Source organism: Chionomys nivalis, chromosome 7, assembly GCF_950005125.1.
Source record: "Chionomys nivalis chromosome 7, mChiNiv1.1, whole genome shotgun sequence".
Classification (NCBI taxonomy): domain Eukaryota; kingdom Metazoa; phylum Chordata; class Mammalia; order Rodentia; family Cricetidae; genus Chionomys; species Chionomys nivalis.
This window is the reverse complement of record NC_080092.1, coordinates 88,556,016-88,583,237: the sequence shown is the minus strand read 5'-3', so window position 1 is coordinate 88,583,237 and position 27,222 is coordinate 88,556,016. Positions and strand designations below refer to the sequence as shown.

General features: G+C 47.6%; 1 protein-coding gene across 1 annotated transcript in view; it reads left to right on the top strand.

The window, feature by feature from the left end:
• The window catches only part of Prkca (protein kinase C alpha), a 396,507-nt gene that overhangs the window by 350,250 nt on the left and 19,035 nt on the right, over nt 1-27,222 (top strand). Inside the window, exons 11-15 of the mRNA XM_057773855.1 lie at nt 1,829-1,920; nt 4,204-4,266; nt 5,229-5,367; nt 17,321-17,401; nt 25,606-25,713. Coding sequence (XP_057629838.1) covers nt 1,829-1,920; nt 4,204-4,266; nt 5,229-5,367; nt 17,321-17,401; nt 25,606-25,713 — 483 coding nt within the window. The remainder of the gene's footprint in view (nt 1-1,828; nt 1,921-4,203; nt 4,267-5,228; nt 5,368-17,320; nt 17,402-25,605; nt 25,714-27,222) is intronic.

Sequence of the window (27,222 nt, the reverse complement as noted above, 5' to 3'; positions counted from 1 at the left end):
GAAAAAGGTCACAAGAAATGCATCCAGACTATATTTCCTGCTGTGTGAAATTCAGATTTTAGTGCCTGGAAGTCACATCCATCCACTTCCCTGTCACCTGCAGCTACACCCCCATTGTGAAGGCCAAGATGAGGAGTTAGAAGAGACAAAGAAACCTGTATCTTCTCTCTGACCCTTTACAGGAGAAAGTCCCTTATAAAAGACCCCAGTAACTCTGTAACCATTGTCACAGAGTAAAATGAAAAAGAAAAAAAAATGTTTGTATTATCAAGGCACTGTGGATTCCAGTCACCAAAGAAGCACACATTAAGATACGCCACAATGAGCAGGGTAGTGCTGTACACCTTTAATCCCAGCACTTGGGAGGTAGAGGCAGGTGGATCTCTGTGAGTTCGAGGACAGCCTTATCTACAGAGTGAGTTCCAGGACAGCCAGGGCTACACAGAGAAACTCTGTCTCAATAATAATAAAATAATAATAATAATAATAATAACAATAATAATACACCACAACGTGACAGGGCAGGCAGGTGTTTTCCACCTCCAAGCCCCCCTTTTAAATGAGGTGCAGTTGTGTGGTCTCACTCCTCCAACAGCTGTCATTGTCCATCACCTCATTTGTAAGTCCCCTGTGGCCAGGAATTGATGCGTGATTATGTCCCCTCTTTTAAAATCTTGGGAGACACCTAAATGGCTTTGGACGGTCAAAGCCTCCAAACGGGGCGTCCCTTTGGGCACGACTTGTTCTGAGGCTGCAGAGCCAGCACTGGCCACTGGGTGTCAGCCTCGCACTGGTCACTTGGTCAGCTCCTGCCGCACCCCCCCATCTCCCCACCCCTGCTATCAGCTGCTCCAAACCTCCTGGAGTGCCAGAGAGACCTGGTGGCAAGGCAGGAGGAAGAAGAGAATCCCAACCCCATTCCCTGACCCTATGCTGCTAGTGCAGCCCTGGAAAGTTGCAAAGCAAAGATGGCGTCAAAGCCAGAGAGTGGAGCTCCTGAAGCCACTTCCAGCTGTTAGCACCAGCTCCATCCTCTCTCCCTCCCCAAACTGCAGTTTAATATTTAGTAGCCGCTGACAAAATAGGGTGTTTTCTAGAATCGAGCGGAGGTCAGCTTTTACCGTGCTCTGTTGTGCTGTTAGTTACTTCTTCATTAAATCCCCTGGTCTTTCGTATCTGTCCCAGCATAATGTCCTCATAAATATGCAGACTTACTTGCTCAGTGATATATGCCCTCTGTGGGGCCAGCACTTAGCATACCAGTGACAGAGAAAATTTTTATAAAGAGGCAATATTTGAACACATTATGGAGGCAAAAGAACATTGATTAAAATTTCCATTTATGGTGCTCCCTTCCCCCCCCCACCAAATATCATTAAGTTTCTGTAATTTACAAGTTAACCCATGAGATATATTTTCAGACACATCCATTTAAGCGTGTTACTGCATTAGCACGGATGTCGCAAACCAGATTTTACAGCTGTGCACCATCGAGAATGCAGGTTATGAAATGATGGGCCCGTGTGGCGGCTTCACACCACCACTGGCTTGGAGCTATGCTATCTGTATGAGGGAGGACTGGGACGAATGTTTGAAGCCCTTACCGTAAAAAGGCACATATGAAACCAGGAAGCGGGCATGTAATCAGACAGCCATCACCTACAGGTGATCACCCTTCCCAAGGCCCCCATGCCATACCCAGAAAAGATTGTGAAGAGCCCACAACAGAGCAGATCTGTCAGTGTCGTCCCGAATTTGCTAATGAGAAAGCAAAGCAGATCAGGTCTGCCCAGGGGAGCCCTACTCACGTGTGAACCTTGGTCTACAGGACCGGCTATACTTCGTCATGGAATATGTCAACGGTGGGGACCTCATGTACCACATTCAGCAAGTAGGGAAATTTAAGGAGCCACAAGCAGTGTGAGTATTTTTTATTTTTATTAATATTGTGGGTTGGTTTTTGTTGTTTTCTTTTGTTTTGAGTCCTGAAATTCAGACAGCCTAATACTCCCAACTCCTTCTGGATAAAATGCCCAAGGGTGACTGACTGTACTTGGATCTGACTGCGGAAACTTCCCAGAGTAGTAGACACACAGATAGGACTCATATGTAATAGATATTTCTAAGGACCAGTTGATTCTATTCTCAGCAAATTGGACATGCTGGTGTCCCCATCACCTACTAACACCCCTATAGATGGACTGCTTCACCATTCATTGAGTAGATCCACACTCACTATGTATGCACCCAGCAAGAGTGTAAAGGAATGTGAGTCCAAGCCTTTGGGGAGCCCACACACTCCCGTGGCATTTGGAAAAGCCGTCCAACAATTTTAACACATTACTGAAACTGTACAAGTATACAGAGGGTACCACCAATACCCTAGAATTGGAGTACAAGAATACAGAGGGTTCCACCAATACCCCAAAACTGGAGAGTGGGAGCAGCACATAACTGGGGAATACCCAACCCAGAGGTGAGGGGAGCCTTCCAAGGAAGGGATAAGAAGAGATGGGGAGCCAGGTCCAGGGAGTGGACTGCAGCTCAGGTGATATAAGATAGAGAGGGGTTAGGTGGATGGGTGCTGAGCCTACTGACAGGCAGCTGGGGAAGATGGCAGAGAGAAGGTCTCACAGAGCCCAGTGACTGAGGAAAGAAGGAAAAGATGGTGGAGCTGGTGCAAGGGGGCCTGTGGGAACCTTGCAGGGATGAATCTGAGCTGGAATTGGGCCTTTTTCTTTGAGGAACACTCTGGAAGAGGAAGAGCAAAAGTTGGTGCCCTGGGTGAGAGAAGGAAACCTCTTTAAATGAAGTCCTCAGGTCAGGGTGAGGACAGCTGTCAGGGCGGAAGGATCCTAAGAGACTGATCACACTGTGGGAATGCAGGGGCAGAGAAGTGGGTCCCGAGTGGACATGGAGGAGTCATCCACAGGGTCGGGGAGGGGACACCGATCTCTGACATCCAGGGAATCTGTGACTGCAAACTGAGCAGAAAGCTGGTTTCCATACCTAGACGCAGAGGTGCGATGGGCCTGACCCACTAGTCAGCCAATGGGAACAGGGTAGGGGTGATGTGTGGTCTGAAGCGCAGTCAGAGGAATCTGGGCCTGGGCAGAGTAATCTGCTCTAGACAGATTAACTGGAGGCGGACAGGGAGCCCTTTAATCACAAGCTTTAAAAAATATCAAGGGGGCTTTTTCTGCTTTTATTTCTCCTAAGAAGCAAATGCATTTTTACACCTGCCGGTATCCCCTCATTGTACATCACAGAGCATTAAGATGCTCGCATTGTAAAATAAAGCTCAAAAGCCCAGAGCCAGGACAGAGAGGCAGCAGGATGGCTACCTTATGTCACCAAGTGACTGAAGAGCACCTTGTCTGATACCCTTCCATCCTGCTTGCGCTGCAGAAAAGTTAAAAATATAGGAAACATGAAAAAATAATACCAACATTACCTATGATCCTAGCTCTCCTCTCTCCCCTACCCCATCCTGGCCTCCCCTGCCAGCCCCCAGAGGCGGCCCCTCCTGCTTTTCTCCACTCCATGGCTATTGTGTTCATTTTAAGCCTCCAGGGCATATTTATCCAAGCATGGACTCGTGGCTCCGTGGATTTCCAAGGCTCCCCAGTGCTATGCAGATTTTAAAACATTGTTCTGCATTTAATCTGAGCTCCAGATATTATTAACCTATTAATGATTTTGAAGTGATGGTAATGACTGTTTGTATTATGAATGATTTAAAAGGGCAAACTTAGGCATGAATCATGGCGTGTACCCCATTTATTCCACACGGCCCTTCGGCGGGTGGATAAAGGAGGAACAAAGCAGCCAGAGGCCGGAGCTTACGCTGCAGCACTAGGCTCTGTCCTCTGAGCGTGGTCGCATCCCACTCAGCCACACCCCTGACATGGGAGAGTCTCACAAGTATTCACTCCTTAAGCTGTTACACTAGAATGGTTGTGTAGGGAGTAAAAGAGCCGCGTGCTTTCGGCGGACAAGAAAAATAAGTCTGTCACACTGGAGTGATGGAGAGACAGGCAGAGCCAGCTGTGGAAAGCTCTCGTGCAGGTGATCTCAGAGAGCTCTAGGCGCTCTCTCTCTCTCTCTCTCTCTCTCTCTCTCTCTCTCTCGCCTGAACTTGAGTCAAAGAAGTATCCAGAAAGCCCCAGAAGCCAGATGTCTGAAGCACACTTTCTTTTACAGATTCTATGCAGCAGAGATCTCCATTGGCCTGTTCTTTCTGCACAAAAAAGGGATCATTTACAGGTGTGTCTTGGAGCTCTTCTCGCAGCGGAGCGGTTGAGAGGTTTGGGGGGCCTCCGTGGGCAGGGGACTGATTCTGCCATGGGTGCTATGGGGACTTCAGGCTTGCAGCCTCGGGCAAGCCAGAGCCACGTTTTGATTTCTAGACTCAGAGCTGTCGCATGTCTCCTTTCTGCTTGTCACGTTTTCCCGCTCTGTTGGCAGCGCCTTCCTCTGCCTTTTATTTGAATGGAGGACAGGGAGCAGCAGAAACTAGACTGCTATCCTAGGCACTCAGCAGGGGAAGAACATGGGGAGCCGGGGAGAGAGGGAAGCGGGGAGTGCTGAATTAAATGCTTTGGGGTTGTGGTGAAAATGTGGCACCAAAAAAAGAAAATATCATGAATAATTAAGAAGACATTGGCGGGGCTGGAGAGATGGTTAAGAGCATTGCCTGCTCTTCCAAGGTTCTGAGTTCAATTCCCAGAAACTACGTGGTGGCTCACAACCATCTGCAATGCAGGAAGAACACTGTATACATAATAAATAAATCTTTAAAATAAAAAAGAAGACATCGGCTCAGGCAGATTAGAGGGTACATGGAAGACAGAGCTACATGGAAGGTTGTTCTAAACCTTTCACTCGGGGTACCTAGTTGTGTTTTTGTGTCCCCACTTCTGTGTCAGATATCAATAGATCAAATGCCTGGAATCTCCCCAAACCTGATCATTTGGAATCCCTGGGTTTGTAGCCACAGACATCACTGGGAATCAATAATTCAACCATTTATCATTTCCTTGGCATTTAAATATCTACCATATCCCAGGCTCTGGAAAAAGAAAGACACAGTGGTGTCTGGTCTCCAGGGTCTTACCACCTGAGAGCCACTGAGACGGCAGCTAGGCAAACGTCCTTCTATGTCACCAGCTGCAAGCGAATTAGGTCGCATTGTGGGAAGGCCCTGACATTCACCTGCTCCCCTGCAGGGATCTGAAGCTGGACAACGTCATGCTGGATTCAGAAGGACATATCAAAATTGCTGATTTTGGGATGTGCAAGGAGCATATGATGGATGGAGTCACGACTAGGACCTTCTGCGGGACTCCCGACTACATTGCCCCAGAGGTAAGGGTCCCCAGTTGTTTTCAGTCTACAAACGCCTGCCCTTCAGAAAATGCAAGGTCGTGTGTGGGTTGTGACCACAGAGTAAACTAAGGTAGACACAATATTCAAATAGGGAAAAGAAATAGGTGTGCCTGTCTCAAGTGGCAAAGCTATGTCCTATTTCATGGAACTTCTGCTTTTGTTCTGTGTCCCTCTGAGACAGTTGCATGATAAACTGTTTATCATACGTGCCTGTGGTCATAATGATTTCAGAGACACTGGAATTGGGGGGAATTTGCTTGTGTTTGCCATTTGCCTATAAGTGGATAGTGAGAACCATGGTGGTTCTTAGTACCCTGGAGTGACGAGGACTCTTACTACATGGGGTTACAATTCTAATGCAGGAAGATGCAGTTGGCATGGTTAAAAACATAGTTGGTTCTATGGTTTGTGTGTACAATAGTTGCCAATGTATTGTGCATCTGAAAAAAATCTCTTCCCTAGGCTGTGAAACTTCCTATAAGCTAACGAGAGTTGGTCGCAGCCCTGGGTCACCGTGTGACTATGTTCTGTCCACACACAGTCTCCAGCGTGGTGGGAATTTGGGCTCCTGGTGGTCTAGCCTCAGCTCCCCACAGAGTCACTGTTGGCATAACCCACATCTGTTCAACCTAGTGCCCATGAGTTTATCTCAGATACAAGGAAGGTAAGAAAGAAAAGCTCAGAAGCCAGACCAATGTGAGCTTTAAGCATGGCTGCTATCTATAGACTGTGGGGACTCAGGTCAATTTCTTAATCTCTGTGCCCTCCCCACTTTCTTCAAGCAAGTTAGTGATAGCAAGTGCCGTGAGAGTGTCCCCAGCGAACCCTCACACTGCCATATGCTGTTGCCCTGGCGGGAGCATTGCTCCTCAGGGAAGCTGAGCTTTGGTTTGTGGTGTGGTCTACAACACACTTTCATTATCAATTCAGTTTTTAAATTACATTTACCTGTGTTTGCACATGCACCGTGGCACCCATATAGAGGTCAGGGGAAAAGGAGTCTGTTCTCTCCTTCCACCATGTGGGGCCCAAGGATAGAACTTGGGTCATCAGTTTTGACAGCAAGAGCCATCTAGCTGGCTGCTGAAATTCAAACTTTGAATGACATGGCCAAGGGTGATGTGATGTTGGTATTTAACTGATTAGGGCCTCCTTCTTGGGGGCTTACTCATTATTACCTCCTGCCACACTCTGAACTTATATAATCACACTTGCCAAATATGTGTAATAAAGAGATGGTGCAGTAAGTATTACAGCCTTTGACTGCAGGGTGCGTTCTGAAGCCGCCTGCTGACTGACAGATACAGAGAAGACTCTGGGTAAGATCCCACCAGATGCCAGGGTGCTTGATGGCAAAGGGTGGCAACAGCATGTCTAGGGATGAAGGTGGCTTTGAACTTCCTCTCCATTAACACCAGCCTCTGCTGATCAAGCCCACGGCTTCTCATCTTTGCAACGCTCAGCTATCTCTTCTCATCAGGGATGGCACTCGTAGATGAAATTCTCTATATAGTTAAGATTTGTCCATCTGAGTGACTTTTTTTTGCTGTTCACACATAGATACATACAGAATTTTAATGCAAAATTCTAATGTTCCAGGTTCAATATCAATCTTTCTGTAGTTGAGGGGACTTACTTGTATCTCTGTTCTCACTATAAATGTTGAGTGAGAAGGGTCATCACCATCGTGGCTTCTTAGCATCCTCAGAGTGATGAGGACTCTGACTACATGGTGTTAGGACTTTAATCTAGGACAATGCAGTTGATGGGGTTAAACAGCATGGTTGGTTCCATGGTTTGTATATATAGTAGGGGCCATATTAGGGTAGATCATTCAACTTTTCCCACTTCTACAAGCTGTATGCCTTAGCTTGAAGAAGCGTCTTCTATGTCTTGGCTCATAGTGTTTTCTTCTACATTCTACGCAGCAACTGCATCTTCTGATTGCTGTGACTTTTCTGACTCCAACCCTCCTCTCCCCACATCAGCACCTGTGACTCTCCTCTCCCACACAGCACCTGTGACCCTCCTTTCCCCATCAGCACCTGTGACTCTCCTCTCCCACACAGCACCTGTGACCCTCCTCTTCCCACGACAGCACCTGTGACCCTCCTCTCCCCATCAGCACCTATGACCCTCCTCTCCCCATCAGCACCTGTGACCCTCCTCTCCCCATCAGCACCTGTGACTCTCCTCTCCCATGACAGCACCTGTGACTCTTCTCTCCCCATCAGCACCTGTGACCCTCCTCTCCCCATCAGCACCTGTGACCCTCCTCTCCCACACAGCACCTGTGACCCTCCTCTCCCACACCAGCACCTGTGACTCTCTTCTCCCACACAGCACCTGTGACTCTCCTCTCCCACGACAGCACCTGTGACCCTCCTCTCCTCACATCAGCACCTGTGACCCTCCTCTCCCCACATCAGCACCTGTGACTTTAGCACATTCTCAGCAGACTTTGGGAATCTGGGGACTCTTCACGCATAGAGAATAATGTGCACGTGCTGGGGGTGCCCTGGTTTCCGAAGTCTCCAATGTCCGGTTCTCTGATGAGCAATAGAAGTAGCAAGCACTGTGTGTGTGTCATGCACTAGGCACCTCAAACACAACCCCCAACCTCCAACCACCACCGCACCACCACCTCCTGTGTGATTAGAGGCATGACCCACCATGTCCAGCACTGGCTTCCTTACCCCCTCCCCCACCCCATGCTGTGATTACAGGCATGCCCAGCACTGACTCACATTCTAGAAACTCACTCTGAAAGCATGATAGCTCCATGGCACCCCGCCCTTCAGTGCTGGCAACTCAAGAGAGGAGACACCCTAGGAGCCACAAGCTATGTCCAGCTTTCTCTCGCTGCCCAGTTGCCTCTCACTGAAAACATAAGCAATGCAGCCTGAGAAAGTCTGTTGTCTCACCAGTTCTCCGAGCCTCCACACATCTGACAGACATGGCCCCAAGAATATTTAGTGTTTTGGGAAAAACCAAATAAGTTGAAGGTTTCAGAATTTTCTCCAAGGTTAAACTAATTCCATCATCTGTGTAAATCTTCCTGTCAGGCAGAAACAAAAATTAATTATCTTAGATGGCATTTTCCCTAATAGGCAAAGCAAAGATTGAAATATTCATGGCTGTTTGTTCAAAAACCTTGAAATCAATTCATACTGTAGCATCTCCATAATGGGTAAAGATGGGTCAAGGGAAAAATGTCACTCACAGATACGACTTGAGAGTGAAGATGAAAAGCCACAGAAGGGTGCATGCTCAGTACACTCAGACATCCCAAGGATTCTCTGGCTTCCCAAGAGTCCTTGAGAAGACTAATCACAAGTCACGCATCTCTCTGCAGACTCTCAAGTACCAGCCTGAGAGGCATGGCTCAGAGTCCAGGGGCACCCACTGAGATATCCAGGTTCTTGTGTCATGGAACAAAGTATCAGACTGTGGCACATGTATGTTGATAGATGTAGTTAGTGACCATTCACTGAGAAAGAGAGGGGCTCTCGAGAAGGATGTAATTCAGAAAGCTGAGGAAAGTCCAAAGCTCAGAGGCTACCCAGGACCACAGAGTCTTATCTCCTGAGTCTTTAGTCTCCATCCTCCGATGTCATCTACACATCGCCCGCCCTCTATGATGCTTGGAGATCCTGGGCCAATTTCTCTCAAACATTGTTTCATTATTTGGAGCCACACACACTCGGAGGGCGCTGCCATCATCCTCTCCCATTGGTTTCTTTCCTATCAATCTTGATGACTTGTTTGGGAGGAAGGCATTTTAAAATGCCGGCCCCACCGGCATCGTCTTCTCTCCTTCCATGAAGGAAGTGATGAGCCATTGTCCTTCTGTGTACCCTTGCTGCAATGGGAGAGAAACCCGTTTATAGTGTGTCACCCATGGGACATTCTCAAGCCTTGCTCGCACAGGGTATGTGGGCAGAGCACCTCTCCCATGCTATGTTGGCTCTGTCCCAAGTCCCCTGAGCACATCTTGATCAGCGTGTTGAGGTTCTGTGACCTCCCCGGGATCACACACCTGTATGTGGGCAAAGTTAAACCTGAATGTCGACCCTAAACCTCCTGACCCCAGAGCTCAGACAGTTTTTTTTCCCATGTGTTACATCATCTCTAGAGTCATGGGAGAAGGGCAATTGAAAGTGAGCATTTGGGGGCTGGGGAGATGAGAGTGGGTAAAGAGCTGCTTGCTCAGTCATCCAGACCTTAGTTCAGACCCAGCACCTATGGAAAAGCAACCACAATAGCACACCTCTATGGCTCTAGTGGTGTAGGGACAGGGACGGGGATCCTAGAGGCCTTCAGACCAGCTAGTCTATCTATATATCTGAGCTCTAGAGCCGGACTCACTAACATGGAGAGAGACTGAGAACCAGTTGACCTCTGACCTCCATAGGCACATGCACACACAGGTTAGTGCATGCATGCACACACACACACATACACCTGGGGGAAGCAATGAATAACAAATATACTTTTAGTATAATATTTTTATTGATTATTTGAAAATTTCACATAATGCATGCCAATCACACTCACTTCCTGGTCCTCCCAGGTCCACCCCTCCCACCCTTGTAACCTCCCCCCAGGAAAGGCCGTGAGGAGGTAGAGACAATTAAAAGAAAAAAATTAAAAACCACAGCGAGAAAACAGCTCTCACGGTCTATGCAGCCGAGCAGTCAGGCAGTAAATTGGCACTCAGCTAACGGAGAGAGAGGTGAAGCAAGCAGCAGCCCCAGCAAGCCTCCTCCGACTGCTGTGGGCCCCATGCCTGGCCTTAAGAAAAAAAGCACTTGATTAAAGAAAGAAAACGATAAAGCCAGCAAAGCTTTCTTTCCATCAGAGGCCAGCTTCTCTCTCTGTGGGGTCATGGTCCAGAGACTTAGGCACTGGGAAGAAGATGCATCTGCTTTCCCTCAGAGAAACACTTAAAGGAGCCCACCCAAATCAGGCTCTCCTTTGGCATCTTCCTTAGACTGTGTGGTTCTCCCCAGAACAGCTGTGAATTATGTGGGCCACATGACCTCATGTGTTTTATTGCCTGCCTGCAGCCCCTCATCTCCTAATTCCCTGGCCTCTGATCCCATCCACTCAGCCTCGCTCTCTGCAGCCTTGGGTACCGTCTGTGCTACTGTGCCCTAGAAGACAGTGTGCCTCTTCTCCTCATGATCCCCTCCCAGTGGCCTTCAGAAAAAACCGGGTCCTAGTAGCTTCACTGCCCCTTGGTGAATACCTACTACATCCTAGAGCAGGGAGCGCATACCTTTTGCCATTTGATCCCGCCATCAGTTCTGTTTTGCACATAAGGAGATGATATTTGCCTCATGTAAGGTCGGCCTAGACTTTGCGCCCAGGGCTGGGCAGCTATCCCCTGCAGTACTCATTGTCCTGAGAAGAGAGTTGCAGCTTCCGCCTCAGATCACACCGAGCACCCATCACACCCCCACGTAAGCCCATGAGCTGCTCTCATGGGCAGAGCTCATTTCCAGCCCAGAGGCCATTCTGTTGTTCCCCTGGGTACTCAGGGGCCTACAGTAATTGGCTCTTCATTTGGAGATTTATTTAAATCCTGTGAAAATAGGCCAGGGATTTCTGAGCTGTATTTTCCCTCTTCCTCTATGAAATCACCTCAGCAATGGTGGGGAGGAAGTGGGTGTCTCAAGAGCTATAACCGACATTCACTCATCTCCTAGTGTGGTCCTGCAGCTCACACCTGTGCCTCGTTTCATTCCTGCCTCCATGCACCAGTTCTCTGAGGCTGGTTGTGCTTCCCCTGGTTCATGCAGAAAAAGGGAAGGCCTACCCGAGGCTCACCGATAGCCAGAGGGACCTGGCCCATCAGCAGCCCCGTCTTGGTATACCTTCCTTCCTGCTCTTCCCAAACACATCTCCAAAGAACTGCTGGACATGAGAGCTCCCAGCCCTGGGAAATCTTTGTTCCAGCTAAACAGCTCATATAGACACAAACCTCACTCGTAACCCTCCTTTTGAGCCTGTCCTAGGTAAGCAGTTACTGTGTTCTGAAGTGTGGGTCTGGGTGGTTCCCTGGGCTTCAAAGGGGGGTGAGTCCCTGGGCTACAGGTAAATACTGGGCTATGAATCCCAAAGGCAGGCACCGCCCCATCCATGGAGGCGCCTCCTGTAGAGAGGCCAGAAGGATCATGGCAGCATTTGATTCCAGACTCATTGGTTTCTGCCCTGTGTAGCCCCGTGCAATCTTAATAGCCGCCACTGAAGACAGCCTTCTGTTCAACTTCAGGCTTTTGTATTCCTCCCCATTGGCTAGGCCCTGCTATAACCTTGTTCTTTTATGAATTTAGCATGACATCTGTAAAAAGGGGAACCATCATAATTCCTTCCCCAAAGTACAGCTTCCAGCACTGAGTCTGACTTGAATGAGCTCGTCCTGACTCAGAAGAAGCAGCCCCTCAGCCCACGTCTGCTGCTTGTCAGTTGCTTCTCTTCTACTTAGTCTAAACAACTCAGAACTCAGTGGTGTGCCCGCCTGTGAGCATGCGTACAGAGGTCAGAGGAGGACACCTGGTACCTTGTTCCCCAACTCTCGGATTTATACCTTTGGCAGGATCCATCACCGAACCTGGAGCTAGGCTGGTGACTAGCAATTTCTAGCAATCCTCCTGCCTCTGCCTCCCACAGCACTAGGAGTATGGGTACATTACAAGGCCATACTCAGGTTTTCGTGCGGGGGCTGGGGGTAAAACTCGGGTCCTCATGCTATCATAGCAAGTGTCCCTCCCTTGGGTGGGAAGATGATTTCCGTCCAAATAGACGTAGACACTTCCTGTTCTCCTCAGTCACAGGCAGAAGCATCATTTTTTTCTACCCAGTCCTCCAACTGGGCATATCTATTGTTCTCATATAATTCTTCTCCTGGAGATTTCAAATATTACAGATATTCCTCATATAATGTTCTACTATCTGTGATTGTAGATATTACCTTTCCAAGTATTCATTTCACATCTGTCTCCCCAGTTAGAGCCATTATACCTGATGTCTAGCAGAATGCTCCCCCCAAAGACAAGATATGTCAGCCATCAATAGTGACAGGTAGGCAAAGAGGGAGTGGGAGGTATCATTGTAACTGGAACTCATCCAATTGCTTGGAAGTGGAGTGTGTGTGTGTGTGTACATGTGTGTGTGTATTTACAGTCACTTCTGTGTCCCATGCTCTAAGTAGTGTCTGACACATAGTTAGCTAGCATTTGTTGAGGGACTGAGTTGAAAGGGTTAATGTTAATTGAATATCCAGGTGGCAATCGTCATATTTCAGAGTGTTCCATGTGTGCTTTGAGGACTGCCTCTCATGAGGGAGTGTTTCTTCTCTTCTCCCTTGAGCCAGGTTGACTTTATTGCCCTGAACACCTTTCACTCACAGGCCTAGGGGCCATTTCTTACTTCTGATGCCACGCACTGTGGGTGGCACGTATTGCAGGTCCCTGGCATAAGCTGTCGAAACCTGAGCAAGCTACACAACCTCTATCTGCCTCAGTTCCTTTTCATTGAAATGGGCCTCAGAAGGTCCAGATGAATTAACAGATAAAGACCCTAGCCTGTGGTGCTGATGTTGATTCTTCCAGTATTGCCCCACAGTGTTCCCAAGCTCTCCCATCTCTGACCTGTCACAAGTCAGACATCATCTAGAGTGTCAACTACTCTGGGTGCCTTTAAGTCAGTAGCCTTGGCGGAGGGGAGAAGGCTGGGTGGCCTGCAAGCGATGGCCTTCCGGCAGCCCTTACTGGGCCCATTGGCCTAATGGGAAATGAGAAGCCTCCTCCCTGGTCCTTTCATGCCCTGGTCCCGTGCCCATTCTGGAAGGAAGCCATTCATACCTCACTCTCACAAGACAGGCAGCCATTTGTAATGTCCTGACAGTCCCCCAGCATTTGGCTCGTATGCGTATAATCACAGTGATCACAGTGACAGAGGGCTCTAAAGGGAGTGACAGTGGCCCCGATCGGGGTCTGTCTTCAAAGCCAAAGTTCAACCTCCCATGCGCTGCAGGGAAACCCGCCAACTCTCGCCCTCTTTGCCAAGCTGGCCTCCTTTTGTGAGCGGCCCCATTACAGGAAGCCAAATTGCCATGGCAGCCTTTGGCCCTGGGCCTCGGCGTATCAGGCAGCCCAAGCTTGGCTGGAAGCCTCCCTTGGCCCACAAGTGCCAGAGGCACCTGCATCTGTCCCTATTGGTGACAGACCCAAGAGACTCTCATAGTTGTTCTGTGCTCTCTGAACCTCGTCTTCCACGCAGAGCTGGACCCCCAAGGCCAGTGTGAGCCAGAGAACCTAAGTGAGCAGTAGACTCTGATAGACTCTGAGTGCCCAAAACCATCACCACCCAATGAAACTGAAGCACAGATCACAGCTGTACTTAGACGCAGGGTTTTAATGGTCACAAAAGAAGCAGATGAAATTGATTTTGTTTTATATCTTATTTAACCTAGTATGCCCAAAGTTAAAAAATTGCAAAGGAGTGATTTTCCTTTCTTTATGAAATTATCAAAATCTTATAACTATTTTATACCTAGAGATAGTTTAGACTGGCCATATCTCATATACTTAGAAAACACATAGCTGTTGGCCCCTGGGCAGCATGACGTAACAGCATCCCAGATCTGTGGATTTGATCACCTGTCTTCAAGAAGAATCCCTAGCTACCATTTCCCTTTCACCCCAGGGTTCTGGCTCCTTAGAGATGTTTATCATAGCAGCAGATCCCTGAGGGAAAGTGCAGAAAGGAAATTCTAGTGCTGAGGTTGGACACTGTACCCCAGAACTGAGATCGTCTGGTGTACGAGCCAAGGGTGGCGCCGATGAACTTCTCTGAGAAGGGGGTACTGGACTGCCTTCCAGATGTCACCTTCATATTACAAGTGACAGCACAGTCATGCTCAGAGTGACTGTGATCTTGGTATGGTGGCTGACCAGGCAGCTCAGCGGGGTCAGCAATGCAGTGGATGGGAGACAAGCCACTGGCATTTGACGGTTTGCTTTTGTACAACTTGGAGAAGGGAGGGGGTGTTATCAGCGGGACCCATGGAATTTAATGCTTCAGAAATATAGAAGAGTGAGCTGGGGCTAAGTGGTGGAGAGAAGGAAAAAAAAAAAAACCTCTGTAGGTGGCTGTGACCTACAGAGTTGTAGCTCGGTCTGAACAAACACTGGATTCCCATACACACTGACAGCCTTCTGGAATCAGACATGACTTAGCATGTGTGAACACGGGAGTCTGGCTGATGGAACTGCTCAGGTATTCATGGCAGAAAGAATATGAAATAAACAGTTACCATGCATGGTGACTCGTGCTAATATCCCAGCACTCAGGAGGCTGGGGGTTGGAGACCTGCCTGGGCTGGGTTCAACCTCAGCTCCCTGGGACAGCAAGTAGCAGGTTATAGGGACTGGCTTTGGATGCTGAGGAGAGCAGTGTATGCAGCTACTTTAAGACATCATTGTTCCGCTGTGTTTTAAACCATTTGAAACCATTCCAGACCCATTTAGACTGATCCTCAATGCCCTTTGATAGTATTTTATCAAGTCCAGCATAGTTATATTTGAAAGCCACAGATTCCCTTTTAAAAAATATGAGCCAGCACTCAGAAACTTCTTAATCATGGAGTGGATTTATCAAGTCTGTCAACTTTCTGAGCCTCGGTTTTCTCATCTATAAAATGGGAATAGCCATGTCTCTCTGTCACGTGACACGAGAAGATGCAGGTGGAGTCCCCTAAAGTTCAGCAAAGTGGACTTTTTATTGCTCTCTATTTGGCCCAAACAGGTTTTGAAGAAAAGGTGAGGTACTGAGGTAACTGAGTCTAGTCACTAATGTTTCAGTCACTAGCCACTGTGGACATCTGCTCACTGCTAGCAAGCAGGGGTCAGGCAGCCCTCCTCCATCTTGTATCTAAGTCACCCAGACGGTGAAGATCCAGAGTCACAGTGTGGCAGGAGACAAACGAGCCTGTAACTGCCTCAACCAGGAAGTAAAATATCACTTCCTCTCGCCATCCATAACACAGCTTTTCTTCTTAAAACCTCAATTCTTAACCGTCAAGGGGTATACTAAATAAACACCATGGTGAATGATGGTATTTATAAAAATTAAGGCAGAGGATGCATAATATATATATAGAGAGAGAATATATGTATTCTCTAATATATAAAGAACTTTCATTAATCAATAAAAAGAAATCCCCATACTCTGTGTGAGGGTAGGGATCGCGTCCTCTCTTCACTGTATCCCTAGCACTTCCCATAGTCTCCAAAACAATGAATGGATGGAGCTGCCCGTTAGGGTAATCAGGAAGCTTACTAAGAAGAGAAACACAGGTGTCTAATTCCCATATGAATAAAATGAAAATAAAAAGACTGTTGAAATATCACTTTCAGTCACCACAGTGGCACTTTGGGAAACAATGGCAGTGAGTGCTGTTGGTGAGAATTCAAGGACACAGATTCAACTCTTCTGCTGCAGATCACGGTGCATTGTGCTGCCGCGCAAGCCATCTGGCAGTGTGTCCAGAGCTCTACTTCTGACCCAACGGTTCTATTTATAGGAATTTGTCCTGCAGAAATAGTCAAAGGTTTTTTTGCAGAGATGTTCATGACCTACTAGTTTTTAAGATGTTGTGTTATGAATGTTTTGCCTGCATGTATATCTGAGTACCCCTTACTTGCCTGGTGCCCATGGAGAACAGAAAAGGGGGATATCCCAGAACTGGAATAGCAGACATTTGTGAGCCACCCTGTGGGTACCGGGAATCAAGTCTGGGACATCTACCAAAACAACAAGTGTTCTCTACCACCAAACCATCTCTCCAGTCCCCATGCTCTACTGTTGAATAAAGTAACTAACCACAGGCTAACAGGCTGCCATGATCCTATTTGTAAATTTTCTTGTTAGTTAATTCTTATTGAGAATGACAACTATCCAAGATAAATCAGTAGAAATTAACTTACTGACCCGGTCTGGGAGGTCCTTCTGTCTATGTGTTGCTTTTATTGGTTAATGAATAAAGAAACTGGCTTGGCCTATAGCATGGGAGCAGGAAGGTAAAGTTAGAGAGAAGCCATGGAGCCACCGGAGACAGATGCACTGAAACTTTGCTGGTAGGCCACGACCTCGTGGTAATACACAGATTAATGGAGATGGGTTAAATTAGGATGTAAGAATTAGTCAATAAGAAGCTAGAGCTAATGGGCCAAGCAGTGATTTAATTAATACAGTTTCTGTATGATTATTTTGGGGCTAAGTAACAGGAACAAACAAGCGGCCTCCTTCCAGCCCTGACCATCAATGTGCTATCCCTAAACTAACCAATGTAGCCCATCAAAAGTATATGACCTCTCTTGGTGCTGTTTTTAAAGATATATCTATGTATCTATGTTATCTATCTTATGTGTGTGCCCTGACTGTATGTTTGTGCACCATGGACATGCAGGTGCCTACAGAGGCCAGAAGAGGACATCAGATCCCTTGGAACCGATGTGGGTTCTGGTAACCAAATCTGGGTCCTCTGCAAGAGCATAAAGTGTTCATAATCCTTGAGCTATCTCTCCAGCTCCCTCTTGTGTTTTTTAACCATTAAAACCCAACTCCTGTCTATTTTTCTCCACGAGGGTAAGTAGTTCTACCACAGTCAGTGACATCTCCACGTGAATCTACAAGAAGAATCCCAAAACAAGATCGGGTGCTGTATCCTGGAATGGTAGTTCTCAATGTACCCCCCCTTGAAGGGTCCTTTTCCTTGTCCCTCTGTGTTGAAATCGAGGCAGAATTTACCACCACCTCGTTTGCAAGAGTTGTGTTTACATACCTGCCTGCTTGACTTAACCTCTCCTGACAGGAGCTCTTTGAATGACTGCAGCACATAACTGATGTGTGTGTTTCCTCACAGATAATCGCTTACCAGCCATATGGAAAATCCGTGGATTGGTGGGCGTACGGTGTGCTGCTGTACGAGATGCTGGCCGGGCAGGTAACGTTTCACTACATGTTCGCATCCGTTTGCTGCTCTTGCATGTGGTGTAGCTTCCACTCAACAGAGGCAGTGATGGCAGGAGGGCAGCGCAGTGGGGCCAGTGTTTCTCCAAATCCCTGACCCAGATGATAATCTGATCATACAAACTCCGAATGGAGAGTAACAGCCTAGAGTGTGGACATGGAGCCATCACACTAGAGTATGGACATGGAGCCATCACACTAGAGTATGGACATGGAGCCATCACACTAGAGTATGGACATGGAACCATCACACTAGAGTATGGGCACGGTAGCCACCACAGAGAGTATGGACACGGTAGCCACCATAGAGAATATGGACACGGTAGCCACCATAGAGAGTATGGACACGGTAGCCACCATAGGGAATATGGACACGGTAGCCACCATAGGGAATATGGACATGGTAGCCACCACAGAGAGTATGGATATGGTAGCTACCATGTCAGAGTGTCAACATGGTAGCCACGATGTTGTGCACCCTGCAGATTGATGCAGCAGTGACCACTGTGAGTTTTTCAGGATCTCAGAACTAGGTTATAGTTCCCTACAACTTGGTCAATAAAAAACCATCCCAGCCATTGGTTATATGACTTATTAATAAAGGAATAAGCTAGTGAAACTTGTTGGCAGCCCCTTCCTATCCCCTTGTATCTCACTGTTGGCAATGCAGTATCCTTTTCACCCATGCCCAGCAAGACCAAACTTCTTGTTTTGAAAAGACAAGTTAGATTTCACTTTAGATGTGGCTCTATCTGAGAGTCAAGTGCATTGGCTCCCATGGCACTTCCTCCTGCAATGACTTCAACATCTGAGCCACTATAGAACATCCTGACTGCTTTAATAAAGAGCCCCCAGATCTCAGTGGCTGCCCCCCACTCTCTGCACATGGTCCTCTGCACCCAGCAGAGGTGGCAGACAAGGAAGGTGCATCCTATCCACAGTTATTCAAGAATTCAAGCACAGCTTTCTCTGTCCTGTCTCTCTGCTGTGGTTGAGGGTCTCAGAGCCTTCCACTGACACACCCTGTTTCAGCCAGTGATGAAGAGAGAGTGAGGGGACAGTCACAGTTAACATTCTAGAACCAACCCTAAGTGGCAGCAGTCACCCCTGCGTAAGTGGCACAAGACGCTTGATTCTCCCTGACTCTAAAGAGGGCTAGGATGCTGAGCTATCTGAGAGCTTGGTGAAGCCTTGAGGGATCTCTGACTTTATTCCTGTCTCACTCACCTTTCTATTGCTGTGATAACAACATGACCAAGGCAACTTATAAAAGAAAGAGTTTAATTGGGGCTTGCAGTTCCAGAGTCCATGACCATCATGATGGGGAGCATGGCGGCAGGTGAGCAGGCATGGTTCTGGAGCAATAGCTGAAGAGTGTACGTCATTACCTACAAACAAGAGACAGAGAGGGCCAACCAAGAATGGAAAAGACCTCCCCAGTATCATATCTGCTCCTACAAGGCCACAGCTTCCAATCCTTCCCAAACAGTTCCACCAACTGGGAAACAAATATTCGAACATATGAGTCTGTGGGGGCCTTCTCATTCAAACCACCACAACAATTCTGTCATTGATTTTTTTTTTTTAAATTCCTAGAACTCTGAGCTAGGCTTGGGCACCTTGACCTTAAAGCCAAGAACATTAATAATCAAGAATGGACAGAAGTACCCATGCTGAACACAGAGACATACATTTCTGGGGAAAAGGTGCCCACCGTTCTGAGATGGCACATTCATCAGCCACAATTTTTTTTTGCACACTGAATGCTTCCTATGTATAGTGAGGACAAAATGAACAGAAATCCTTACCTTCAGGCAGCTCGCAGCTTAGAGGAGAGAAACAATAGACTAATTAGATGAGGAAAATATATGTTAAGGACAGATATGAGGAAAAAGCCTGTAGCCTTGTGTGAGGCTGGAGCACAGTAAAGCAGTGAGAGATCTGGTGGCCGTGTGGACACAGTTGTCATCTCAAAGCTTTGACTCTAGGACAGGAAGCCTGCCCTTTATGTCTCTGCCATTACGTCATATCTAGGAAACACTTAAACATATATTTTTTTAGCTATGGAAAAATGCAAATACCTGCCTGCATTTGGTCAGTGTTTCCAAGCCTGTTAAGATCTGAGTGGCGTAGAAAGAATGGTTTGTTTATTTATTCAGTCCTCCCTGCCACCCATTCTGAGCATTCCTCTTAGGTGGAACAACTCAGTGCTTAAACACAGAACAGCTAGTTACAGTGACATAACGACTCACTGCTATGGCACATAGACAGGGAAGCATGGGTCACCTGTGCTTGAAGTCAGTTTCCCCTCTTGAAAACTTTGACAACAAAATTTAACTGTATTTACCTGCTACCTGGGAGCCTTGCTCATCACATAGACAAAGTGAAGTCTAGGTCTCTCCTTCCTCCTGAGTGTTGTGCCCTCAGGCCCAGAAAACAAACCCACCTTCATTTCAAGTCACATTTGCATATGCCAGCCAGGGCAATCCATTTTCCAAGAGCATCCTTAGCTTGGCTCCTGATTGGATGACATAAGACTAGTAGTCAAAGCAGCCTGCAGCAAAGTCCTCTCCTTCTTTCCGTCCTTCCTGCCTTTTTTCCTCCTTCCCACCTACTTGCCTGCCTTCCTCCCCAGTGTTATGGTTTAAGTAAAAATGCTGCAGGTTCCCCACGGGCACAGTGGCAGAAATAATCTGAGTCACAGCACCATTGTTATGGTAAAAGTAAAATGCTGCAGGTCCCCAAGTGACTGCAGTGGGCAACAGGCCTTGAGACCACACCACAAAGTGGTGGCAGGCAGTGGGCAGTGGGTCCCAAGAGCAGCCAGTCCCAGGCAGGGACGGTGTATTTCCCCAAATGGCTGCATCAGGCCACGAGTCCCAGGCAGGGAGCCATGTGGTGGGTGAGAGACCTTGATGGTGCACCCAGTCCCACGAGGAGAAACAGATGGGCAAGCCACAAGACCACGTGGGCGAGAGACAAAGACATGGATAGGCACACCATGCAGAGTGAGGTTGGATATTTATTTAGTGGGTTATGGGAGAGGAGAGAACGGGGAAGAGGAGAGAGAGATAGAAACAGAGAGGGGGAAGAGGAGAAGTGGGAAGAAGAGAGAGACAGAAGCTGCCTCTTTGAGAGAGAGAGACTGAAAAGAAAGGAACTCAGGCTGGAAGCTGAAGATCAGCTTGCCTCAGAGGATGGGAGGGAGTGGTCATGGCTTGTCTCTTAAAGGGACAGAGCAGACCATTACACCCAGGACTTCCTAGACCTCATTCTTCAGGAAGTAAAGTCTCCCTGGGACTTTGTGGTGACAGGAACAGCTTAAGAAAGGGCCTGTTTGCTTTGATCACAGTGGCAGATACTGGGGACAGCTGGTCATGCTGCACCCAATCAGGAAGCAGAGAGGGGCGAATGTTGCTCTTTAGCCGGCTTCCTCATTTCTGTTCCATCCCAGACCTCAGCCCATGGGATGCTGACACCCACCTTGAAGGCAGGTCCTCCCAAGCATGTGTTTCCGTGGTGATCCTGAATCTCACCAAGTTGACAGGATGAACCATCACAGGCCTTGTATCCAGGTCTTCCAGGAACACACTGGGAGCTCCCATACACCTTCTGGCCTGTTTCCCCATGCTGCTTCTCAGAACCACTTAGCCTGCCTTGCATGCATCTCTCAAAGCCTCTACTTTGGATTGAAAAGGGTACTAGCCCTCAAAAATGACACCTGCAAAGTGTCCACCATGCTGGTGCCATGCTGGGAAGAGGCCCCAATCTTTGTTCCACATAGCCTCACCTAGCTGCCCACAAATGGCAGGCATGGTTCCAATCAGAGCCTCGCAAAGGGAAGTGAATTCCTGGTGTGTCTGTGACTCAACCATGGGTGTCATTCAAACACACAGCCATAGGGACTCAGCAATAGGCGGAGATAGATACAGGCACTGAGAAGGAAGATTGATTATGAGCCTGTCTGAGGGGTTAGGCACTAAATTTGTCTTAACTGTGGAAGGCTAAAGATGAGCCGGAAAAGGTGGCTGGTTGCCTTTGGCTTATCAGCTGTCAGCAGCCAAGTGGGCTCATTAAGTCTGAATAGCCCGAATCTGTATCCAGGTTCTGGATGGCTTGACAAACAGAATTGCTTGGGACGGGGGCACTAATAGTGCTCCTGTGTCCCTCAATGAGCCCATTTCAGCTCCAAGTGCTCACACTATCTGTCACAAGGCGACTGGCTCTCATATCAATGTGTTCTTTTCTTTTCAGAGCTGCTTATCAGCATTGGGGTCTTCATCTCAGTAATTGAACCTTCAACCTAAATGGTGTGTGTTTGTGTGTGTGTGTGTGTGTGTCCAGGTCCTCAGCAATCTGCAAGTCAACATGGCAGGGCCGTTGCCCACTGCCTGTTAGGAAGTGGTTTGGGAACCATCACCTCATTTGTCTGATTAGAGCTCAGAGCTCTCCAAGTGGGATGTGGGGTACAACACGTTCAGAAATTTTTCTTTACACAAACCCGAGACTTGTTAATAGGGAACTGAGCTCAGAACACTGCGTCCAGATTGGTAGACATTTAAAAATAACCATAGGCATGGGGGCAGTAGGGGAGAGAAGCAGTCTGAAATGGTCATGTACCCCGTACCTAGGCAGCAGATTTCCCCACACTGTAGAAGCTGGTGTTATTAGAAAGGAAGATAGATGTAATTGTAACCTGTCACCACTGACCTGCCTTCAGCACCAGAGCCTGGGAGCACACAATTACCTATAAAGAGGCCCCAGGGTGAGCTAAAGAATCCTAGCAAGAACATAAACATGCTCACATCCTTTGCTGTACAATCCCGCACATGGGATGTTGTTCCTTATGTAATTCAGAGGAGAAAAGAGCTGGCACTCACAGAGATCATTCTACCAGCATTCTGCTAGTCTAGTTATTAGCCTGCAATGTTGGAAGCAATTCCAAATCACCCAAGGACCCATGAATCCATCTGAAGACATTTGGTGCCTCTCTACCTCTGCCTGGGAACACGGCTGGCTACCAAGAAAAATGTGTTTGCAGCAGTCAGAAAAGCAGCGGATTCAGGTTAAGTATCTTATTTGAAAATAATATGAGAAGCCCTGAGAGGCCATGAATAAAATAAGAGAATATTTGTGTGTAGATATGTCAGGGAAGCTATACCCATGAAATATCTACAGTGTGGCTGCTTAAAAACTGAACAATGACAGTCCCAGCTGGCATGCCATTGGGCATGGGGGAAGTCACATGGGACACCACCCCCAGATGAAGTTATAAGTGATTAAAAACTGCGAGAGAAGGAGAATCAGTCTTCCCTGGAGATGAGCACCCTGAATGGTCATCTAGTCCCAAGTGGTCAGCCCTAAAAAATATTCACACAAGCAATACTAAATGGACTCAGTAGCTTGGATTTATATATTTATTCACCTACATACATACATATATACACATATACATGCATACATGTGTTCTGGTATTATCTTGAAATCTGTAATAGTGGTGTGTGTTTTATGTACACATGTGTGCATACATGTGCGTGCATGTCTGCCTGCATGAATGTGTATGTGAGTGTTGTATATGCATGTGTGTATGTGTATGTATGGAGGCCAGAGGTTTTGCTTTCCACTTTATCTTTTGAGATCAGGTCTCCCATGGAACCCGGAGCTCACTGAGTAAGCTAGCAAGCCTATCCAGGGATTCTCCTGTCTCTGCCTCCCAGTTCTGAAATTATAGGCATGCACTGCCATGTTCTGCTTCTTTAAAAATGTGTCCTGGGGTCGAGATTTAAGTCCTCATGCTTTCATGCCATGCGCTTTACCAACTGAGCCATCTTCCTAAGGAGTCAAAGGAATAAGGAGTCAAAGACCTACAAATAATGTAGCTTATCTGAACTCAAAACCAGAAGGCTTTACTGGGAGGTGACCAGCTGATGATTTGGAGACATAGCCTATGCCATGGCCACCTCTGAGACACCATTTACCCTGCAGAGAGCATGCTCACCTCAGACTCAGACTTTGCTGCCCTCATGGCAGGGTGCAGCTCACAGCCCCATTCAGGACTTAGCTTGTTTATCTTAATTGTGAAAACCTCCTTGACCAGAGCTCAGACACTCTTCTGGGTCCCTTGTCAGGGATGGTGAGATGCTGTGTGGGTGTCAGTGAGAGGCATTGAGAGGATGCCTGTTATAGGGTCAAGAAGGTAGTGTCTTGGACAACAGGCCAGCACAGGCCATCTGCAGCTAAACACTCCCCCACTGACCTGCCTTGCGGGTCCCTCTGAGGTCGTGTTTCATCTACACACATGGGGTCTGCCCATCTTGCCATGACTAATCCTCAGCCAGACTCATTTTAGTTCTCCACACCCACCTGCACACTGCCACCAATCACACAAACTCTTCAAAGCCGGGCATTTGCAACCGGAAAGGAAGCTCTTTGGTGTTTTGTTTGCTTGTTTGTTTGTTTTGTTTTGTTTTTTAGAGAATAGGAGAAAGAAAATGAAATGGCACCAGCCAGCCAAAAGTCCATCCCTCCAAGGCCAGCCCTAAGGGAGGGCTCTTTGTAGACTTGGTGTCTCTCCCTCAGAGCATGTGGCTCTCCTGCCCTGGCCCCATGCCCAGTTCCCCTTCAAAGCTCTCTACTCTACCAGGGGTGCCCCTGCCATCTTTTTTGTTTTGTTTTGTTTTTGTTTTTGTTTTTCGAGACAGGGTTTCTCTGTAGCTTTGGTGCCCGTCCCAGAACTAGCTCTTGTAGACCAGGCTGGCCTCGAACTCCCAGAGATCCGCCTGCCTCTGCCTCCCGAGTGCTGGGATTAAGTTCAAGGTTGGTTGTACCAAAGAGAATATCCAGGAATTTCCCGTAGGTCCAGTCCTTCTGGAAACATCCCATTGGAGTGAGGAGGACAGCACAGAGCCCTTGGCTTGGTGGTTGTGCCTTAAATCCCCTGCTATTTCAGACAGCAATTTCAGTTCCACGGTTCCCTGTCGGCTTCTCTAGCTGCGGCCTGGCTGCTTGGGCTGCGGCCTGGCGGGGATTCTGTTCCCACAGGCACTGGCTCTGTTACTGCCCCTAAAGATAGCTTTAAATAAATCTCTATCATTCTATTTATAAATAAGACTCAAGATTCAGAAGCTGGAGTGAAAACCTGCTAGCTCAGAGAGGCTGGGTTATGACTAGCTAACCTCTTGCTGGCTCTCCAAAAGACCTGTGGTTCCAGATGCCCTCTGGTGCTCTATGATTACCTTCTGTCAACTAGTTGCTCACTCAGCCTCCTGACCTAAAGTTACTTTTATTTAATTACTGCAAATGCGAACTCAGGGTTCACAGTGTGATTGAATATCTCCCCCCACCAACAAAGATGTCATGGAGAAATGCTTAAAGAGCATCTTGGGCACAGACGGGTTCTTGGGATCTCTTACACCCCATCCCCATCACAAGAGGTTCCTCCTCAATAACAACTCTATGTACCCTTCCTTGAACTCTTTCTGGGTACCACCTACTGGGCTGGTACCAGAGATCTCATCATGGGAAATGGTATGTCTAGCAGGCAAGCCGCTTGAGTGAGCACCCAGCTGGGAAGTAGAGTTAGAATTCTGTCCCAAAGTCATGTGACCTCAAAGCCATGGTGTCTCATGGTACCATCAGTCCTCCATATCTCAGGATGGTGATCGTTAGCCCACTACAAGAGACAAAGGACATATCCAGAAGCTATCTCCTGTCCCTGCACCAAGCAGGCTGCCTGTCTTATCCAGTCAGAAGGGCCCCAGTTCTGTCCCTGTTCTGAAGTTTCTTCCATCCCAAGTAAAGGCAGAAAGCATTCGCTGTACCCTATAAACATAAAACCATCTGTAACTTGACTTGTTCATAATTAGATTTTAGCACATAATTACAAGATTGATGGATTAATTATAATTTATTTGTAAATCACTGACCACATTATTCCAAAAACATTTTCCCTAAAGATAATTTTGGGTTACTCGGGGCAAGATAATGAAAGGGACAGTTAAAAATTGGGAAACACACAACCAGTAGCCTAGTTAAAGATAATCAAATCAGCCTCTGCCTCCATGGAGCTAACCTTGCTGCCTGTGGTGTGTGGGGAAAGGCGGTCGTTTCTTCTCACAGACCTTCAAGTGCCGTGGTAACGTGTTATCCCCTCTGTTTTCCCATCTTTGTCTGGAACAGCCTCCATTTGATGGTGAAGATGAGGACGAACTGTTTCAATCTATAATGGAGCACAATGTGTCCTACCCCAAATCCTTGTCCAAGGAGGCCGTTTCCATCTGCAAAGGGGTGAGTACATCCAGGTTTCCCCTCTGGCAGTCAACCAAGACAGCTGGCAGAGGAAATGCACTTTCATACCGAATGTTGTTTTTGAGAGAAGGTCTTGCTATCTAGCTCAGCCAGTCCTGAACTCTCTGTGTAGCCCAGGCTGGCCTTGAGCTTGCAATCCTCTTGCCTGCACCTCCCAAGGGCTAAGATTACTGGTACGCACCACCATGCCTGGCTTCCCTTTCCAGCCTTCTAAGAGAGACACCAGAACCATCACTAATGCGTGATGCTGCAAAACTTAGAGACACACACGGCTTAGGGGACGGAAGAGACTTGAATTCCAGTGCTGTTCAAGGGTCTTGTCTCATTTTCTTATTCTATTGCATTTCAGTTCCCTGTCCGTTTCTTAACATTGCAAGCGGGTGGGGGACAGCTCAGTCAGTAAAGTGCTTGCCGCGTCAGCACGAAAACCTGAGTTCAGTCCTCGGAACCCTTGGAAAACTTGCATGCCAAGTGTAGTGGCATGCACTGTTGGAGCAAAGGCAGGAGGAGTCCCGAGGCTCACCGGCCAGCCAGCCTAACTCCAATCCTTATGTGCCTAACTCCGATCCTCATGTTCCAAGGAGGAACAATACCTGAGGTCGGCCTCCACACACATGCATACGCTCATACAACTTCTGTCTTCCACACATGTTCACACACGTACATGTACTCACAGTTACAAAATAAAGAAGTAATCGCAGGCCCTGGGGGAGTGCTGTTTCTCACATCTGGCATCCTAATTAATTCTCCTAACTAATCTCCACATCTGTGACACAATTCGTTCTTTCTCTCTCTTAAGACAGGCATATTTTAAAAATGGGTATAGATCATCCACGGGCAGATCAATGCATTTTACACAATGGATACACGCATGTAGCTGCACCCTGGTCAAGAGAGGCAGAACCCTAAATGCCCCCTCTGTCCCTTACAGTTGCTATTACCCACCACCCCAAGATAATCAGTATTAATCACACAGACTAGTCTTGCCTGTCTCAGCCTTTACAAGGAGGGGATCCTTTAGCTGGTGGCCCAGACCTGACTTTAGCCCAGCACAACAGTAGTAAACATAGCCAAAGAGCCGTGTAAATAGCCGTGTGTTGCTGTGTTTCCCTCTTGCACATTGCTGCATGGTTTTCCCTGTGTGGACATCAGACAGTCCATCTCTGCATTCCACTCGTGGGGGAGGGCACTTGCATTGTTTCTGCCATGGCTGGTGGCTGCTACAAATAGAATTGTTTTGAACCTCCTGGGTCCTGGGCCAACTCTCTTCTTTTGGGGCAATGCTAGCATTTTAACTGGTGGTGGTGGCGGCTTAATTCATTTTTAGTAGTCAAGCTTTGAATCACAAACTTCCTTTTTAAATTCATCAAAAGAGAGCATTCCACACCCAGTGTTGTCATTTAGTGTGATTGAAGGTGCCCGTGGCAGCTGGAGGAGCCTCTTGCTGTGGAAGAGCCCAGGGTTGGCACCTCCCTCTGAGTCCCACAC